The sequence below is a fragment of the Manihot esculenta genome, chromosome 3 (assembly GCF_001659605.2).
Source record: "Manihot esculenta cultivar AM560-2 chromosome 3, M.esculenta_v8, whole genome shotgun sequence".
In the NCBI taxonomy this organism is placed as follows: domain Eukaryota; kingdom Viridiplantae; phylum Streptophyta; class Magnoliopsida; order Malpighiales; family Euphorbiaceae; genus Manihot; species Manihot esculenta.
In genome coordinates this window covers 1,980,211-1,995,254 of record NC_035163.2, presented here as the reverse complement: position 1 = coordinate 1,995,254, position 15,044 = coordinate 1,980,211, and the positions used below count along the sequence as shown (strand labels likewise).

Genomic DNA, 15,044 nt, shown 5'->3' with positions numbered 1-15,044 from the left:
TTGTTCAGATTTCGTCTATTTTCATAGTGAAAAAAGAAAAAGATTTCGTCTTTTAAGTCTACGAACAAATCATAGTGTTTTCATTTGTGGAACTGCTGCTTCTCTTTTTTTTTTTTTTTTTTTTTTTTTCTGGAATAAAAAGTATAATATTTGTTAGAAAAGTGAGGAAATTATTAAAAAAATGTATATATTTATGGTTTACCACTTGTTTTAGAAAGGGTTATTAATTTAATTTGTGAAAAAAAATTATAAATTGAAAATTTTTTTTATTTGACACCTGAGTTTTGATAAAATTTAATATTTCATAATTGTAAAAGAGCCTTTGTAGTAGTCATTAAAAATAATTGGAGAATAATCATGAACTAGAGATGCAAAATTACCGTTTGCTTCCCTTCTTTTGTCAAAAATTCTGTTAATTAGTTGCACTTTATCAGTTGTTTAATTCTTTATAATATATTCATCTTCCTCTTCGATAAAAAAAAAAAAATAATGCATTGATTTGAAGTTAGTATTTGTTGTTAATTTTTATATTTATATTTTTATAAATTATTTACAAATAAACGCTTACATTTTTATTAATTAATCCTTCATATTTATTAAAGTTAAATATCTTATGTTTGAAAAAAAATAATGAAATGGAAAATAATAAACAAATTTAGCAATTCTTTTTCCCTAATCAAATCAGAAAATTAATGTATGGAAAAAAATTAAATATGAAAAATTAGCTATAAAAGATTCAATTTAATTCAATTATTTTTAAATGGGTCAAATTTAAATATAAATTTTTAGACTAATGAGCTAAATCGAAACTTGCACAGATTTAGAGCACATTTATTTCAGATTATATATATTTATATTTTTTGAGTTAATAATGAACTGAATCCACTTAAAAATTTCCATTTAAATTATAAGTTTGTTGTGATTATAAAATTGATTGTTTATTTAATTTTTTTAGTTGGTAGGATAATTATTTATTTTTTAATATATATTAAAAAAAATAAATCAGATTTTATTTTATTCTTTTTCGTTATTTTAATTTATTTTTTTATTACACATATTATGATACTATTGGGTTACTATATGCAAATATCATAATAAAAAATCACTTTTTCGATTGATTACTTTTTTATAAATAAGCATAAATTTAAATTTCAACAGTGGAAAGACACACACATGAACACGAAATTAAAAAAAATAAAGAAAAAAAACACCAAAAAAAGCACAAGAACCTTGAACATGAATCGGAATCATCACTTGATCTGCACCCACTTGGAAACGCTGGGGATACCTTGATGAACAGCAGAAAGCATATAATATCCAGGCGGAGCAACGAGGCCGCTTGGTGGAGCTTGGGCCACAACCTTATGGCTTTCATTGCCATCACTCTGAACCTCTTTTATTCCCAAATCAAGGAGCCTTTGATTCATCGAAACTCCATGAGTAGTAAAAGCAGGAGCATACATTGTCACCCTCACATCTTGCTGCTGCACATGGACTCCAGCTAACTTAATCTCCAGTTCTATGGGACCGCCATAGCTAATCATTTCAGCAGTTTTTATAATCTCAGGTCTCTTCTCTGCCAGGCCAGCGTTCAAGTAGGGTGGAGAAAATTTCTCGATTCTCAGCTCAGTTGGATACATTGCGTTGTAGATGTAGCCATTGTTTGTGTTGCTTCCACCCACCAAAACTTTCCCATCTGGCATAACCGCTGAGGATGAATGATACATTCTTGGAATGGTGGATGGTGCGAGCTCAGTGAACCTTTCGCCTCTTGTGGCTCGTGGGTTATATAAGACTGGGGCGAAATTTGGTTCTCTGGCGAACCCCCAGCCTGAAGCTCCTCTTTGAGCACCGTTGAGTATGAGGACGTCGCCTGAAGGAAGAATCATCGTGTCGCCCATGATACGAGGTGTTGGCATGAGCTCTCTCTTCCAAACTGGATTTTTAGCTGTGATTTTAATTCTTGCGCAGTCTTGAAGAGCTGTGTAAAATATTCCTCTTTCAGCTTTTGAGTATGAATCTTTATGTGCTGAACCGCCACAAACCAACACTTCTGCTTGGACCGTCTCTTGATTCTGGGCGTGAAGTTTTATTGGGAGAAGAGCGGACATTCCAGAAGCGGGGTAATTCCTGCAGCCACCGGCGAGGACAGGTAACTCACGAACAATCTTGTTAGACTTGGGATTGAGAAGCACAGAACGACTATTGGCGAAGATGAAGACATTTCCATCAGGGGAAAGATAGACAAACGGGTACAAATTATTCTCCTCTGGATCGCTGGTTTGCCGGAGGAAATCGAACAAGAAGGGTTTGGCATTGGACTTCCCTTCCGCCGGAATGTACTCATAGCTGAAGGCGTCACGGCCGCCAACCACGATAAATCCACCGTCTGGCAATTGTGCTTGTGTTGAGTACCTTGAATGGCAAGGAACAAAGCATTGAGCCCATTAATTCCTCATGGTGACAAGCAAACAAAATTAATCAAGTAAATTCTTGTGCAGATCAGATCATTATGAACCCGTAATGTAAATCTGTAAGCTTCTATTAATTTCACGTTACATATTTATATAGATTCATAAAATTTTTTGCGTGAAAATACCATCTACGATCAGCAAGAGCCGTTGGGTACTCTCTCCAAGTGCAGCCATCGCACAATCCCAAGTATCTAACAGTATTTGCACCACCTTGGTACCCACCAGTACTCACAAAGCTGCCATCAATTTCGAGACCTCCTGATGAGCACCATGTATCTGTGTTGAGCTACAATAACAGAATGATTTCACATCGTCAAAATAAGCAGTCAAGAAAGTTTAACAAAAAAAAAAAAAACAAATAAAAGAATTTGAAAGATTTGTATAAATACCTCAAGAGGGGTAAGTTTTGCATCGTTAATATCAAACAACACAGAATGGCACCAGCAATCTTTTTCACCAGTGGTTTTGTTAAGAATACGGCAATGTCCTTTAGGTAATGGGAGTTTTGAAATCTTCCAAATGGTGGCATCGTACATCAACACCTTATTAATTTTAGGAAGCAAAATTGAATGCATGGCTGAGACACCAGAATTCTGAGAAACCAGCTCCCATGATCCTTTGTATCCAAGGGCTACCCATGGAGCATCAGGAGAACGTTTTGGCTTCTTTGTGGGAGCAACATCATCACCTTTGTTGATGGGTGTCCCAACATCATCTGGGATTTTTTTCTTAAAATCATCAGGGTTTCCAAATGGGTTTCCAAACAATTCATGAGGCCCTAGAATATGTTCTTCGTTGAAGACCTGGTAGGCGTTTGGTTCTTGCCAAATAGGCTCACCAAGATGAGCAAAACCAGAAACGAAAAACAAAGGAAGAAGAAAAAGCAGAGATTTTATTGTAATTGCCATTGCAGCTCAATGATAAGAAATAACAATAATAAAAAAAATTTATTGTAAACACTTCGCCTCCGCGTGACTCCTCGCGGAAGCCTTTATTGTTTGTTTTTTTTATTGGTGTGTATAGCTTTTGTCCCTGGAGGGCTTTTATAGGTGAAACCAGATCGTTCATGGCCATGAAAACAAAAAATTAGAAAGTTGTTACCTTGTTTACAGTGGAACCACATATGCAAGATCTGTTCCTTAATCTTAGGAAGTGGGAATCTTTTGATTAATTCTACCAAGTAAATTTGAATTTTATCAACAAATTCCAAGCTTTTAGGAACTAGTTCTATGTTTAAGTGATCTGTTATTAATTTTATCAAAAATTATTTATTGTATGCATGAACATTCTGCCAAGCTTTTATGATGCCATATCTATGGCTTGAACATTCTGCCATTGTTGTTTTTATTTCTTATTTAATATTTAGTCAAATATTTCAGTGTTGGTTTAATAAACTTATAATAAAAGTGCGTTAGAGTATCAATTTTTTTATTTAGACTAGAGAAATACATTCATAATATAAATATATAAAATTCAATTTATCAATTAAATCGCATAATTAATTTTAATTTTATATAAATAGCTTTTTTTATTTTTTTATTTATTTAATATATATGACGTTAATCTGTCTACTTATTTGTGGACATTAAATCAAAATTATATATAATAGTCATTTAATTAACTATTTTGAATTAAATAGAAAATAAATTTAAAAATTATTTAAATTAATTTGGATTGAATTATTTCGACATTAATAATTAATTTTAAAATTTTGATAATAATTTAAATATCATTTCTCATAATAAAGATTTTGCATATCATTACTTTAAAAAGTAAAAATTATATCAAAGCGAAATTAAAATAATAAAAAATTATACTTAAATATTATTAAAATTTTAGATTAATTTCAATTTTAAAATAGACTCTGAATCAAATCCAAAACCATAAAAAGTTGGAGAGTAACTGTTTTTTCCAGAATATTCCTTGCCAAAATTGGAGATATAGAACAGTAATTCGAACAATAATTAATGATTACTCAACTCTTATATTTCCCTAAACAATGTTGATTATTACTTTTTTTTTTCTACATTTATCTTTTTCTTTGAGTGATTACTTTTTTTTTTTTCTTTTCTATCATTAATCTTTTCTTTGATTGAGATTTGAAAAAGGCCCTTTTACCATCTATGCTTACCTGGAAACAGCCTTTCATAGCTGTAAATCTTCCTACTAAAGTTACTAGCTTTTTTACAACTATTGTAAAACCAAATAGCAACCTACAACATTCTTAAAAAGACCAAATACAACATTAAACTAATCAATAGTTAATTTCCTTCTCGTCCTTTAGATGGTTGTATCTCTCAACTTCAATTTATATCATAAAACTATCTAAATTTTAATTTAAATTTCATCAAATATCATTTAAAAAAATAAGTGAAATTAATCAATATATCGAAGGTCATTATACTGGTCGACTATCGCGTTAGAGCATAATATCGAGCGATTATCAGATTAGTACCTTCGATATACATATTCTCTAAAATTTTTTTAAAATAGAGTTTCTATTTATATGATACATTGAATGTATTATATAATTTATTATATTTTAATAGATAATTTTTGATAAGTATTTAGTTCTTATCTTATAATTTATGATTTATCAGTTTTATTTTCACATATTTTATAAGGTTTAAATAATTTATTTATTTATGGCTGTGTCAATGATATAAGAAATTTACTTGTAAACATTGTGGGAATGGCTTTCTTAACTTCTTATTATCCGATAAGAATATTGAATTTAGTGTTAGAAAAAGTAATATATGCTAATTCCTCTTTAACCTCATGTATATAAATTCCATGAAAATCAATTTGAGAATCATATTTTGGTGTGAAACAAGCATCTAGCCACACCCTAAATTAGGTTTAGTGTGTTTAAAAAAAAGAATTTAAATTATTTATAGTTGATTTTTTTTGAAGGAATTAATTTATTTTTTTATAAGCAAATATTTCATTAATATAATTAATCAAGAAAAACTTAATATGAGCCTTTCAGGAAATGAAATTAAGTTGGAAATCAAAGGAGAGAAGGAGAGAACTTACATTCTAAATTTACTGTTGAGTTGTCTGTTAAAGCGTTTCCTTACATTCTAAATTTTAATAAAAATTTCGGATTATGAAAAAAGATTATGGAAGGAAAATAGATTATTAGTGAACAATTAGTACTATTGAGAAATAGGAGCAAGAGAATATTAACATTAATTTCTCAATCCAGTAAATCAGATTTGATTCATTCAAGAAAGTTTTGGTTGATACCTACGAATATGTTAGATGCTGTCTAATAGAAAGCAAAATACCTAAATGAAAAGGTGAAGCAAATTAATTGTAAGAACTATTACTTTCTCATTTCTTTCATAGTTCATGAACAAGAAGAAAATTTTCATGTCTTTTTGCAGAAAGTTAACCTATTTTTCATTACACAAGATCCCTTGTAGGATGAAACTTCAATCCATTACCTTGCTTGCTCATCATCAGAACCAGCATCGTGAACTTCCAATGGAATGTAAAAGATTGTTTGTTGATCCCCATTTGATTGGAAGATAATTAAAGGGACAATTTCAGCTCCAAATCTGGTTCTTGATTGTCACTCGATTCAGAATTCTGGCTGCTGGAACCAATCGAGTTACTCCGATGTTTCTTGCTCTTCTTTGGCTGTGTGTCCTAATACATAATAATCATCCACAGATAACATAGATCAAAAGGTGTGATCTCCCACATTAAGCTCTCAGTATAGAATTAATTAATGTTTGGAAAACAAGACAGCTAATTACCTCAATTTGTAGATTTAAAAGGTGTCTAGTTGAGCCTGGCTGTGAGAAATTTTGAGCCTCCATGAAACTATTTCCAGAGTTCCAACTGGTTTAAAGAATTTGAACATTTTGATTAGAAGGCCTAAATATTATGTCCATGAGAGAAATTTCCAAGAGAAATTTTAAAATCAAGACTTAAATCATCAAGAAATTGAAGTGGCAAATGATGGTTTACATACTTTGCTCCTGTGGGTGGTTGGGTATCACCATATCTTATGTTGAGTCTCTCATAATGATCACCTAGCCCCATCTGATCAAGAAATCAAGATTTGATGGTTTAGGACCACAAAAAATAGTAGGATTAGAAAATACATAATACAACTTTAGCAATGGTCTTGAAAAGAAAATCTGAACTCTTCCTTCATGATGAGGCAGAAGGTGTTGATTAATTCACATTTTGATAAGCAAGGATCACTAAAAACCAACACACAATCTCAAAGCTCATCAAGTCATCAGTAAGGATCCAAACACGACCTAGGGTTAGTGCCAATGAGCACGCGAGTTTTTCAGAGAAATTGGAAAAACAAAAAAATTAAAGAAAAAGAAAACATCCCTTTGGAAGATCTTATATAGTAGCTGTTGAATCTGAATTTAAAAGGAGAAGATTGATCGGAAACTCGTTTATCAAAAATTAAGTCAAACCAGTGCATCAATTTGAAGAAGATTATGCATCATGATGATGATGGTGAGTACGTAATTTATTTGTATATATAGTTTGAATATATCATCGCTACAATTCTAGATGATCGGAATAAGTTGCAGAGTTTTGAAGTTCATATCTTCTTATAAATGGTTGTGAAGATTTCCCATCTAAGAAGACACGCATATGCTGAAATGATATTTGGGTACCCAAAACAGGCAAAGAGACAAAGGAACACAAGTCCACTGTCGACATACCATGATGTTAGGGTGAAGACCATGGGAAACTGAGGAAGCAGCAGATGATGAAGTGTAATTAAAAGAAGTTGATGATGGTACGGATGAATAAGCTGTTTGTAATCTCACATCCTCCTGCATGTTTATTAAGAACTCAATAAAACCTTTGAAAATTAAACTCTCTTAAACATAACGTCAAACACAAAAACACCATGCACTACCTGGTTGAAATTGGAAGGATAAGAACCATGAAGAGAGGGATGATAGCTACTACCCATTTCGCCATGTAATCTGATCTTCTCCAATTGGGCAACTCCAAGGCCTCTCTGTGGTTGCTTAGGCTTATCTGAGTTACTCTTCTTGCCTTTCCTTGAAGACCCACCTCTTTCATTTCCCAAATTTGGATCTCCATAGTGACTGCTACCCATATCTCCTCCTCTTCTTCTTCTTCTTCTTTAGAGAGATGATCTGCTACAGAGCTTAATTTGGTATGAGAATCTCAAGCTTTTTCTTACAGCAAAACTTTCTGAAAAACACAGCAACTGCTGAGAAATCAGAGATCTCCAACACCCATTTTTAAGCTGTTTTCTGCTCCTGTATTTATTGCATCGCTGGATCAGATTTTGTAGAGATTTAATAGAAATATATACTTAGATTTTATGCTTTTTTTTCTTGACCCTTCTCTTTTGCCTGTATCTTTAGAACTTGTATATAAAATTAATTAATTTATTTTTATATTATAATATGAATGACCATTTAATTCATTAATATTATATTAATTTTTACTTATGGACATCGTAGACTATGACTTGATTGCGATTGTCTCTGATTTAATGTCTTATAAAATTCATAATACCACAATAAGTTTATCTCACGCGTTATTATGGCGCGTTCATGCTGATCTCGTGCATGATACCAACGGTTAATATGTAAAATTTACTCCAATTTAATTTAAACCAATTTGATTTTATTTAAAAATGGAGTCGTTGCTTTTTTGGAATTTAAATTTTTAAATGGGAATAAATTAAATATAAATTTATTTTTAATAAACTATTACATTTAACTCCTAATTTAAAAAAAATTAAAAAATTTTGTATTAATTTAATTAAATAAAAATTTAATAATTTTAAATTAGAAAAATTAGAAATTTTATTAAATGTAATCCTATTTAAATTATAATTAATTTAATATAATTATATTAAATTTGAATATATTAAATATATATTTTGCTTTTATTAATTATAGAACAAAATGAGGAATTTTTTATAATACAAAATAAGCAACTAATTAATATAATTTTAAAACAATAAACAATTCAAATAATCAGTCTGATAAAAGTAAAAAATAAATAATAATATTCCATTAAAAAATAATAATAAAAAGAAACATAAAATAAAGTTGGAGCAATTTGAATTTACCACTATTGATTATAGATTCTAGAAGTCTCTTTCACATCGTTGGGATTGACTTGTGATAAGAAACCGATATTTCTCGGGAAGAAAAAATAAAAAATAATAAAAAAAAAATTTAACTAATCGGTCCTTATAATTTTTACCAGCAATTAAAATATCCCACATTATTTTAAAATAAAATAAATTAGTCTTTTTATAAAAAATTTCATTGAAAATTTTAATTATAAAAATTAATCCCCTTTACCTTCATTCTCAAAAACATCAAAATATTGAACCGAATCTCATATCTACATCTACTTTTCTCTCATACTTCAATAGTGTGACAGAACTTGCTCTCAATATAAATTTGTGAGTATCGACATGAAGCGATTCAAAATAAAGTATTTGAGTTGTGAATGAGTTTTGTAGGTTTTTAGTCCTTAACGTCATCTGTGAGGGAGCCGCTCGTGATTTACTCATGAATGAATGTGCAACTTCCGATTTACATCATCAACAATAGAAGTTTCTTTCAGTCAAACCGATTTAAGGTGAAATGTTTTATAATAAAGAGAAAAGGAGTAGATTAATCTCGATCACTACCTTTTATCGTCGAGAAGAGAAATGGTGAAGGGAAAAAGTTTGGTCTATAATATGTAGTGATAGTGTATCGATAGAAAATCAAATACCAAAATGCAGATGAAGGGGATGTTACCGTAGCTAGATTTAGATTAGATTCAAGTGAGTTTTTTTTAAATTTTTTTTACCTTTTGTAAGTTGAGGATCTTGATGAATTATTGTCAATTTTAACTTTACTTACTTATTCTGAGTTTCCATTGTTTTTTTGTGTTTATATTTATAAGCAAATACTAAGAATTTTGTTCTTTGCTCACATATTAGGTTAATGGGTTTGTATTTTATAAATCAAATTTTGTTGATGGAAATATCATTGATTGCTTGGGAGAATATTTAATTTCAAGAATTTTATTTTGATGTTCCTGAAGACGAAGAAGAAACAGAAAATATATTTGATTGATGAGAAAATTCGAAAAAAAAATAGAGAAAATTCAAAAAAGCAAAGAAAATTGAAGGCATAGAAAATTAAAATTTTTTTTATTAAAATTTTAAATTATATAAAAAAATAAAATTAGTAATTTTTGAACAGAAAGACTAATTTATTCTAATTTAAGATAATAAGAGATATTTTAATTGTTGTTAAAAATAATAAGGATTAATTAATTAATTTTTTTCAAATTCAGGGACCTATAGTAATTTATCCTATTGTAATTGATTATATTAACTACATCTTTATAATCTAAGGGACAATCAATAACTATAAGACTGTGATTGTGGTATTGGTGTAGTACTTCTCATATTGGTTATTATATTTTAATATAGTAAGAATATACTAAATATAATTTTGATTTTATATAAAAAAAATTTGATAATCATTAATTAAATATTTATCGTTAAAATTTATATAAAAATAATTAAATATATGTAAATATTAAACTTAATTAATTACTAGAAATGTATTTTCATATTAAGCAATGGAGTTTTTGAGCTGCAATGTATATTAATGATAAATAAATAAATTTAAAAAAAAAAAAAAGAGGTGATAGTAAGAAGAACAAAATCTAATTGAGCTGTTCCATGCATGATTTGTGGGTCATATTTAATGAGTTGTTTGTGTGGTGGAAAGTGAGAATCCTCCAATTTCTTAAACAGCCATGTGAACACATGCAATTACCAAACACACCTCCCAACTAATTAATCCAATCTCTTTCAAAATCATGCCATTTGTCACTTAATTAACCCCAACTTACCCTTTAATTATTAATTAATTAATCATATGTTACCAAAACTTCTTGTACCTAGCTGCTACTCCTTTTCATTTTTGAATGATTATTTTTTTTACTTAGGGTTAAGAGAATTGGGAGAGTTAAATAATTAACCATATAATTAATCATTTATATAAAGTCATAAATAGTTTAATTTGTCCGTAATTATACTTGAAATTTTGTTGATTAAAATTTAAATTTTAATAAAATAATAAAATTATATTCAACTAATTTTATTAATTTATAAATATTTATTATATAATAAATAAAATTTAGATTACATAATTAATTTTTTACTTTTTTTCCTATAAATTATTAACAACATTACTTATTTGTATTTAATTATTATGATTTTAATAAGCAATTGTCGAATAGGTTACAATTTTAATTCAAACATTCAATAAGTTATTATCAATCAGTATAGTAGTAAATGCATATATTCAATCAAGTAATATAATTTTATACAATAAAGAAAAACTTTCTAACTTAATTGCAAAATACCTAAATTTCTTAGATGAAAGAATTTTTTATAAATAAAAAAGTTTTGAGAATGTGCTATATTTCACTTATGATTACAAGAATTATTTATAGAATAAATCTAAATAAACTCTCCACAAATCTCTCCACTATTTTAATACACTCACTAATAAAATAGAAATAAACTAATAAAATTAATGTAAACAAATATTACATAAATAGCTTATTAACTTAGTAAAAGATGAATCAAACTAACTAAATAAAATGACTCAATTCTACTATTCTCACCACGTGTAGTAAGCTGCACTGACCTTCACCAGAGCCTTAGTAAATATATCAGCAACTTGAGCATTAGTACGAATACTTGTTAGCTCAATTTCTTCACTCGAGACTTTTTCACGAATAAAGTAATGCCAAACTTCAATATGCTTTGTTCGTGCGTGGAACACTAGATTTGATGCTAGTTTGACAGCACTTTCATTGTTACACTTAATTTTTATAGCATAAAATTAACTTGGTGTGACATGTCTCCAATCAATCTTTTTAACCAAATGCATTCTTATGCAGCCATGGTTGCTACCACATATTCTATCTCTGTGCTAGATAGAGCCACAACAACTTGCTTCTTACTAATCTAAGAAATTACTGATGATCCAATGTTAAAACAATATCCAGAGGTTGAATGACGATTATTTGTATTCCCTGCCTAATCTACATCAGTAAATCACATTTCTTATACCAAAGCTCATGATTAAGAGTTCCTTTCACATAACATAATATATCCTTTTTGTAGCATCTAAATGAGAAGTTATTGGATTCTGCATAAACTGAGAAACAATAGAGATCGAATATGAGATTTATGGCCTTGTGATGGTTAAATAAATTAAGCACCCAACAAGTTGCTGAAATTACTTGACGTCTTAAATGGCTTCCATTCGTCCTTTTGCAACTTTAAATTGGGTTCCATTGGAGTAGCCATTGCTTTCAACTCTCCCATGTTGAAATGCTCCAAGAGGCTCTTTGCATACGCTTTTTGAGAAGCAAAATAATCCAGATCTGATTTTTTCACTTTCAGACCAAGAAAACATCCAATTTTCCCTAGATTTTTCATTTCAAAATGAATAGACAAGTCATTCCTCAATTTAGAGATTTCTTACTCATTTTCTCTACTTATAATCATATTATCAACGTACAATAATACTAGGAGATTCACATTTGATTCTAATTTAATGAATAAGCCAGAATCTGAATAAAAAACTCTAAAACCACAGAAGATGAAATATTGAGAAACTTTACATACCATGCTCGCGGAGCTTGCTTTAAACCATAAAGCATTTCTTCAAATGACACATATAATTGGAAAACAAATGACACATATAATTGGAAAATTGTTTAGAAACAAAACCAAGGGGCTATTCTATAAACACTTCACGATCCAAATCACCGTAAAGAAATACATTCTTTATGTCAAGCTGCCACAATTTCCAGCCTTTAAAAGCAACAAGTGAAATTAGTGACCTCATTGTTATCATCTTTGTTACCGAGCTGAAAGTCTTCTCATAATCTAACCCATAATTTTGAGAAAATCCACGAGCAACTAAACGAGCTTTATACTTATCAATGGTTTCATCTAATTTTTTCTTTAAGGGAAAAACCCATTTGCAAGTAACCGACTCATATTTTTTTAGTTTGGGAACCAACTCCCTTGTCTCATTCAATTGAAGTAAGATAAACAAGATTCCTTTCAGCAACTCCATCATGCTGAGGAGTGTCTGGACAAGTCATTTGTCGAAGCATACTGTTGGCATAGCAATATTTAAAGAAATCATCGGACATGCACTCCCCACCATTGTCACTTCGAAGACATTTTATTTTCTTCCCAAACTCTTTTTCAACAGGCTCTTTGCACTCCATAAACTTAGATAGAGCTTCACTTTTCTCTTTCAAAAATTTTATCCAAGTGAATCTTGAGTGGTCATCCACCAATACCATTACATAACGATGCTCGCTATAACTTGATGTTCTTGTTGGTTCCATCAAATTCGTATGAACTAGCTCAAACAACGAGGATTTCTAATTTGTCGTCCTTTTGAAAGGAAGACGATGAGATTTGCCATATTGGCAACCTTGAAAAATTACATCTTCACGAACATTCTTTAGAGTTGGCAAACTATCTACTAGTCTGTGTGAAGAGATTTGCTGCAATAATTGATAGCCTACATGACCCAACCGAGCGTGCCAAATTGCAGCATTATCATTTTGGCTTGTTTTCTTCACATAAGCCTCTCCTGGAACATGATAAACATCATCCAGCTTTACACCTTTCATACAGGCAATGTCAATTATCACAGCCCCTTTATTTGCTACTGGATGAATAGAATTATCGACCGTGACAATAACCCGATCTCCATGGTGTTCATGCATCTCTGAGAACAAGATGTCATTACTTATAACATGGTTAGAACAACCAAAATCTACGATCCACTCTTCCTTCTGTTTATTAGCATAACTAACAAAAGTTTGAGATGGTTTTTGTTCAGTAGCCTCAACAGAAAAGCATTGTTCCCATTTGAGTTGATCATCTTCTTCACTTGTAGATGCAGCATTGGCCTTGACAAGCTTCACCCTACAATTTTTTCTGATATACCCAAGCTTTAACATGTAATGAATTTCTTTCCTTGCGAATTGCCACCTTTTTCCACACTGGATTCATTTTTTTCAGCAATAGAATCTTCCTCTTTGTTGTTCTTGTTTCCAGATGTATTTCTTTTAGAGTGCTTTTCTTTCAAAAAAAGAATAGCATCAGACTCATAATTCTTTGCCATTTATTTCACCAAAGCTTCTTAGTTAGAGAGCAAATTCTCTAACTCTTTAACAGAAGGTTGTTGTGACCACCCTTGAATAGAAATGACAAAAGGCCCGTACTCCTTCTCCAAGCCACGAATAAGAAAGCGACGTAGACGGGATTCACAAATTTTCTCATCCGCATCTATTTCTGAAATCTCAGCACAAATATTTTTAACTCATAAAAATTATTCTGAAATTGACATACTTCCTTGTTTTAACATTGCCAACTCATTCTCTAAAAATTGCAACTTTGCAGTATTCTTTTTGGTAAATAGCCTTTCAATCGTTTCCCACACTTCTTTTGGAGAGCTTACAACACGAACATGATCAATGTAATCTTTGTTGATAGAAGTTCTCAATGCAAAGAAAGCCTTTCCACACTTGATCTTCCACTTCTTTCGTGAATCAACATTCTCAGGAGCTTCTATAAGAATTTCGGTATCAACGCCAGCCACTAACTCCCAAAGATTTTGGTCTTGAAGGAATGATTCCATACACATTCTTTAATACTTATAATTGTTGTCTGCAAATTTCTCCATTCTGTACTGTGTAGTACCATTATTTGCCATTTCTATTATTGCAAACAATAAAACTTTTCTTTTCCACTCAAACAATAAAAGTTTGAACGACCGAACCTTAGACCAAGCTCTAATATCATAAAATAAAGAAAAGCTTTCTAATGTAATCGTAAAACACAGAAATAATTTCTGAGATGGAAGAATTTTCTATAAATAAGAAAGTTTAGCTTCTTATTACAAGAATTACTTATAGAATAAATCTAAACCAACTCTCTACAAATCTCTCGACTACTTTGATGAGTTGCACTCACCAGTAAAATAAAAATAAACTAAAAAAACTAATATGAACAAATCTTACATGTATAGCTTATTGACTTAGTAAAAAATATAAAACAAATTAAAATTAACTAAATAAGAGGACTCAATTTCACTATTCTCACCACGTGGTGCACTAATTTTTTGACATATTAACCTCCAAATCAAGTCAGATTATGCATTACTAAGCACTAATAATAGATTAATTTATATATTTAGGTTCTATTTACTTTTGAAAAATAGTTTATATCTAAAAATTGTTTTTTAAAGAAAATAATTTAATTTTTAAGATCTTTGAAGTTTAATATATGACTCTTAATTAAAATAAGGTATTTTTTTTTAACAATTACTTAATTTTCTATCTAAATAGAGAAATATTTTCAAATGATAACTTTTTTAATTACTTTAAAATTTAAAAAATAAAAAATATATACTTATAAAAATAAATGAAAAATTAATATAGCTAGGTAAATTTTCCTTCAGTCTTAACCTTATTAACATGTTT

The 15,044-nt window shown here is 29.8% G+C and overlaps 2 protein-coding genes across 2 annotated transcripts; both read right to left on the bottom strand.

Moving 5' to 3' along the window:
• Positions 1 to 1,250: 1,250 nt before the first annotated feature.
• LOC110610946 (aldehyde oxidase GLOX1) lies at positions 1,251 to 3,382 on the bottom strand. The gene is made up of 3 exons (XM_021751028.1): positions 2,864 to 3,382; positions 2,600 to 2,760; positions 1,251 to 2,415 (listed from the first exon to the last, which is right to left on the bottom strand). Exons 1-3 carry the CDS (start codon positions 3,380 to 3,382, stop codon positions 1,251 to 1,253), a joined length of 1,845 nt encoding a protein of 614 aa, XP_021606720.1.
• A 2,408-nt stretch (positions 3,383 to 5,790) lies between these two features.
• On the bottom strand, positions 5,791 to 7,836 carry LOC110612364 (protein SPEAR3). Its single transcript, XM_021753134.2, has 5 exons — positions 7,375 to 7,836; positions 7,175 to 7,288; positions 6,457 to 6,527; positions 6,239 to 6,323; positions 5,791 to 6,128 (listed from the first exon to the last, which is right to left on the bottom strand). The coding sequence occupies exons 1-5, from the start codon at positions 7,579 to 7,581 to the stop codon at positions 6,012 to 6,014; spliced, it is 594 nt and encodes a 197-aa protein (XP_021608826.1). The 5' UTR covers positions 7,582 to 7,836; the 3' UTR covers positions 5,791 to 6,011.
• Between the last annotated feature and the right edge of the window lie 7,208 nt (positions 7,837 to 15,044).

Excerpts from the sequence above, each read along its gene's own strand:
- LOC110610946 (XM_021751028.1), bottom strand. The coding sequence starts at position 3,382 with ATGGCAATTACAATAAAATCTCTGCTTTTTCTTCTTCCTTTGTTTTTC. Across the intron at positions 2,761-2,863 it reads CAAAACTTACCCCTCTTGAG|CTCAACACAGATACATGGTG; the intron begins GTATTTATACAA and ends CTGTTATTGTAG. Across the intron at positions 2,416-2,599 it reads GCTCTTGCTGATCGTAGATG|GTACTCAACACAAGCACAAT; the intron begins GTATTTTCACGC and ends TTGCCATTCAAG.
- LOC110612364 (XM_021753134.2), bottom strand. The coding sequence starts at position 7,581 with ATGGGTAGCAGTCACTATGGAGATCCAAATTTGGGAAATGAAAGAGGT. Across the intron at positions 7,289-7,374 it reads ATCCTTCCAATTTCAACCAG|GAGGATGTGAGATTACAAAC; the intron begins GTAGTGCATGGT and ends ATAAACATGCAG. Across the intron at positions 6,528-7,174 it reads GTCTTCACCCTAACATCATG|ATGGGGCTAGGTGATCATTA; the intron begins GTATGTCGACAG and ends TTTCTTGATCAG.